General features: G+C 34.8%; 1 protein-coding gene across 1 annotated transcript in view; it reads right to left on the bottom strand.

Annotated features, from left to right (window-relative positions):
* Positions 1–5,242, bottom strand: part of ilf2 (interleukin enhancer binding factor 2) — a 40,010-nt gene that overhangs the window by 13,529 nt on the left and 21,239 nt on the right. The window contains exon 14 of the mRNA XM_007542107.2: positions 4,640–4,795. Coding sequence (XP_007542169.1) covers positions 4,644–4,795 — 152 coding nt within the window. The 3' untranslated portion in view covers positions 4,640–4,643. The remainder of the gene's footprint in view (positions 1–4,639; positions 4,796–5,242) is intronic.

Raw genomic sequence — 5,242 nt, 5'->3', positions numbered from 1 at the left:
AAAAAAAAAAAAAAACATCCGTCCGTTTTTTTTTCCTTCGCTGTTATATGATTCATTTTGTCATGGTTGCTAAGCAACATAACGCCAAGGTAGAGGCTAAGCAGCTAGTTGAAAGCTACAGCTTCTCTCTTCCGGTCGTCGAGGACCAAGGATGCAAAACCTGACTTCGGACACAGCTGTTCTTTGTTCGACTCCCCCTAATGGTCTGGATCACTTCTGTTTTCAGCATTTTTTGTTTGCATCTCTTTTCTGTTGCATGTGTTTTTCTCGTCTTTGCTGGGTGTTTGTACCTGTTGGCCACCGTAAAATACAGTGGTGGAAGTAAATATACCTTCAAATACACAGACCCTCTACAGATGAGGCTTGAGACAATCTCACCCAATTCAATAATTTTATTTATTGCATAATTGTTTTCAGTTTAGTCAAAAAATATACCAATTTAAAACCACTCACACATTAAAAGACGGTTATGGCTCAACTCAGAGATGGTAGTCCAAATCAGGGTAGTGACCTAAAAAAGAAACACAGCAAACGAAACGGCAAGAATAAAAGAAAATCATGCACCAAACCAGAAAGAGTACCACCACTCGGAAAGTCCACCACCAACACCGCGAGCTGGCTGTTCCTGTCAAAATAAAGGAAAAGGAAACGACATTCAAATTACATACATTAATTTACAATTATACAGTTCAATCCACAACAAATCATCAAGCAGCAACAGTTCAAATTAAGGATCCGTCCAGGAACGAACCACCACGCTGCAGCAGACGCCACCCACAGCGACACTAGAAGAATCAGTCCGAGCTGGTCACAAACCAGCCCAAATCAGCCACCCTGGACAAGTGACAGGAGCCAGCTTTACACCTATGGCAAGCCATTTAACATAAATTCGGTTTCATCTGACTATCCGTAATTACATTCCAGATGTCTAAAAATGCATTTTGACTAGACAAAACTACATTTTGACATATTGATATTACAAAATAATTTATTTAATAAATTATGAACGGCTGTGTGCTTTGTAAAATGCTAATCATACATCAATATCAGAATATTCTATTCCTATTCTATTGTTTTCCCACTAAACATATTAAATATGCTGAACAATGTATCAATAAAATAAAAAAAATACTTAAAAAATACAATTGTTTATAAATGCAGCTTTCATAGAAGTTTGAATATGGTTTCCAGTAATAAAAAGCGTGTTATAATCGAATAAATGCGCTCATATGTCATTATGCCTGTCAAACATATAACGCTGAGTGGAGCGGTCGATCCTTCCAAGATGGCCGCCCTAAATCTCGTCAATGACAATAGGCGAGAGTGGTCCATGAGGCGTCTATTCTTATATTATGTCTATGAGTAAGACCCCCAGGAATAAGGTCAATACAGACAGCCAGTGCCACAACCAATTAGATTCAGGCACTTGTGTGGTGCGTTCAGAACCTACAAGGTATACTACCCCACAAAGAAATTAAGTTCACAAATGGACTCAAGATTTTTCAGTGTTGATAAAAAGGAAAATCAACGTTGTTAATTCTTCAAGTAGCTCGATGTCTCATATCTATGCTTTTACTTTGAAGTGCTTCCTTTTATTTTTAAGGTTTGTTCCATTTATTTTCTTCTTGACTTCATCAGCTGGTCTGTTTTCTGTTTACTGTTGATACTGATGTCGCAGTCATTGATGATGCGAGTAGTGGTATTAGTCATGTGACATGAATAGGTGGATGCTAATTATCACTGCTGACAGAGTTGTTTAGCTGCTAGTATATTTCTATAGTTTTGTTAATATCTGTTTTACTCTTAATGTGGTTGATTTTTACTAAAACTATCTAGCATTTAACTATTAGTTTTGAGCTTTGACCAATTATAGCTAGACTGATTCCAAGTTTTGCATCATTTAAATTTAAACAGCCCTTATCACAGAGGGAATTAATGCTGATGTTTTTTACTTACTTGTGAATTGTTAGAATTACATTTTTGCAATAGTAATTTGAAACCTTTATTATTTCTGTATTTTCAGAAACTGCTTCAATTTATTTGCACCGTTGTAAGACATAATTCTTCAGTAAACCTGTTTAAACACCTTATGACCAGTGTGCTTTCTGACCGAAGCCCTGTAGTGGTCAATTAAGAAAATCCAACAACAGAGGTCGAAATCCTCAACAGACGTGCTTTAACTTCTGTATGACACAGGTTTGCTCTAATCTCAGTTACCAAGTTTGTGAAAAAAATTTATTGCCTGTAATAATGCAGACTTTTTGATATCTTCAGGGAGTAATGGTAAATATTTCTGTAACAGGGATTATGGCAGTAAAGCTAAAAAGGCAACTAAATGATGGAAATGTTGGCATATATTGACCTGTGTCAAAGGTTTAAATGCTTAGCATTTACAACATGATTGTTGTAAGAAGTATATGTTGAACACAAAAACTGGTTTGTGGTTGTTTATTGCATTATGCATTACATATCTTTTTTTTAAAAGAGCTACTTCCACATTTTTTAATAATCAGTGTAAAATGTAAAAATATTTTGTATGTGACCAATAATTACAACTGTTCAAACATTCTACTATGTTTTGTGTTGATTATTACATAATGTGTTTTTAATGACATTTTATTACATTTTTGAAACCAGAATTTGTTACAGAATGGGACGTTACAGGGTAGGCTAAGTTACGTTAAGTGTCTCTTGCTAAAAACTACTTCATATCTAACTGCAAGTGACTGAAGAATATAACGATTAATTCTCAGCTTAAAATAAAGCACAATGAAATTAGACTTGTTGCGTCAGCCACTTGGAAATATATGGACAACAGCTAGTCAAAGTACAGAGACACTTTTGAAATAATTTTTTTTCCCACCATTTTTTCCCACCAAACAAGTTTCTCACATTTCTTGTGGTGTTTTTCTCCTGTCACCAGATGGGCTCTGTACATACTAATAGATCACTCTAAACTGTATCTATATGTGAGTTTGTTTGCATGGCTGTCTGGTCACTCTGTGTTGAGCTGTTGTTTTCAGTTGTACCTCACATTTTGTCCTCTGACTGGAAATAGGCATCATCCTCCTGAAATAATAATTCTGATATAGGTGTTTCATATTATAAAGTAGGTTGTTAAAACTTAAATCTAAATTTGAACTAAGTGGTTAAATCTGTTGGTAAGTAATTTCAATGTAAGACATCAAATGAAATTTTATGTTTAATTCTAAATTAAATACGGCCAAACAGTTGCAATAAAATAATAGTATCTAATACATTATAACAAAATATACAGCAGATGTAACAAAAATTGTCTCTATAAAAATAAATATATATAAATGAAGTATATTTATATCAATACATTAGACACCCCTAACTGATATCTATAAGAGATATATTATAATGTGAAGAACATAGCTTAGGTCTCAAAGATGGACTGTACAAGTTGTGAAGCAGACTTCCTATTTCTCTGTGTTTACTGTCCACTGCAGCAACATTGTTTCAGAAAATGCACCGGGCTGGTCGAGCAAAAGTGTAAAGTAAGTCACTGACTATTGCTACAACTTTGGTCACACATATTTTTAGATTACAGACAGGAGTCTAAGATAACTAGGTTGGAGAATGTATATTTTTGTAGAGGGGTAATGGAGAGGCTCCATAATACATTGTATTTTTTAGAAGCTACTTGTCTCTGGAATATCCACACTAATTGTAACCATGCTAACCTTGAAATTCTCTGGGCAGCTACTTCTTGATGGGATTTTGGGAACTCTGGTGATCTTCCTAGTCCTCGAGCTGCTGATCTGCATCACTGCCATGTTGTTTGGACTAAGTGTTCTAGCTGCAGGAGGAAGCCAGGTAAGGGTTTCATTATTTAAGCAATTTTCAAACAAAGAAACAAAAAAACAAACAGTTGGACAGAAGTGTTCCTCATTAAACTGAATTTGCTGTACTTGCTTTACTGTACTTACTTTACAGTAAATTTATTGTTTTCTTTGTGTCACAACCTGAAAACTGATATGCAACTTGTATGTGTCTACTGTCAAAAACAGCCACAAAGCTAAGCACCCAGAAAAACCAAGACCATTTGTAATTTTATAGAGAACAGTGATAAGTATTTTCATTATTTGATTTACAAGGAACTGATACATACTATCAGAGCCTTGTGCAGCAGCATTGTGATTGGAGGGCTGGTGTTACAGGTGGTGTTACTGGTTAGACNACAGATACAACTATCAAAAGTTACACACAAAGATGCTTACACAGATTACAAATCCAGTATTACACACACAGGTATTATAAGACTATTTTCACTCCATAAAAATGAAATGGAAAAAAGTGAAAATTGTATAAAATATTAAACTATTAACCAGATTATGAGGTATGACCAGAAAAAGGAACACTTACATTTTGATAGGTCAAAAATTCAGTGATGACCCCATTTCAGAAATTATAATGCTTGTTGGAACAACAAACATTTTTCAACAATGCAGCCTTTTCTGTAGCACTGTATTACAGAGATTCATCCCCTTCTGAAGACTCAAAATACATAACACAAACATAATACAAACATGTTTGTGTTTGTACAACATAATACAAAATACAAAACACAGCAAAAGCTGTGTTTTGTTTCAGTAATTTGTCAAATTGCTCTCACCTTCCTACTCCTGAGTCTCCATGCTCTCATCTTCTCCATCTCCTCCTTCTTCGAGAGCTTCATCCTCCTCTTCTTTTCTTTCTGGGGGTTTCTCATACGCCTTTTCTGATGGAGTGACAATTACTCCATCCCAAGTAGACATTTCTATGGCCAAGTCTGGGAAAGAACAGATAAGACAATCTTTTGTTTAGATTTGTGATTAAACATGAAATATTCAATTGATTATCTGAAATATATGGAGGACCAAAACCGACATAAGAAATAAAAGAATAAACATTTAAATAAAAGAATAAATATATATTTTGATATGAAATAAAAGCATAAATATACTTTTGGAGTTTTCTTTTCCTTACACGAGTTTCTGTAAAGTAATGTATATATTTTCTTTTTCATTTCCCCTGAACATGCGTTTTTGTCAAGAAAAATAGATATTTTGCTTAGTCATTTTTACTTCTCCCTTTTCTGCTTGTTGTATTTCCGCTCGGAGTATTTCTGCTTGGTCTTCTTCTGTTTGCTGTATTTCTGCTGCATCAATATGTTAATGAGGAGAGCTGTCCAGCTCCTCTACTATTGGCCAATAGAGCTTTGGAACCAACGTCACTG

This window comes from Poecilia formosa, unplaced genomic scaffold (genome assembly GCF_000485575.1).
Source record: "Poecilia formosa unplaced genomic scaffold, Poecilia_formosa-5.1.2 Scaffold659, whole genome shotgun sequence".
NCBI lineage: Eukaryota > Metazoa > Chordata > Actinopteri > Cyprinodontiformes > Poeciliidae > Poecilia > Poecilia formosa.
The sequence above is the reverse complement of the archived record's forward strand: the minus strand, read 5'-3'. Positions and strand labels throughout refer to the sequence as shown.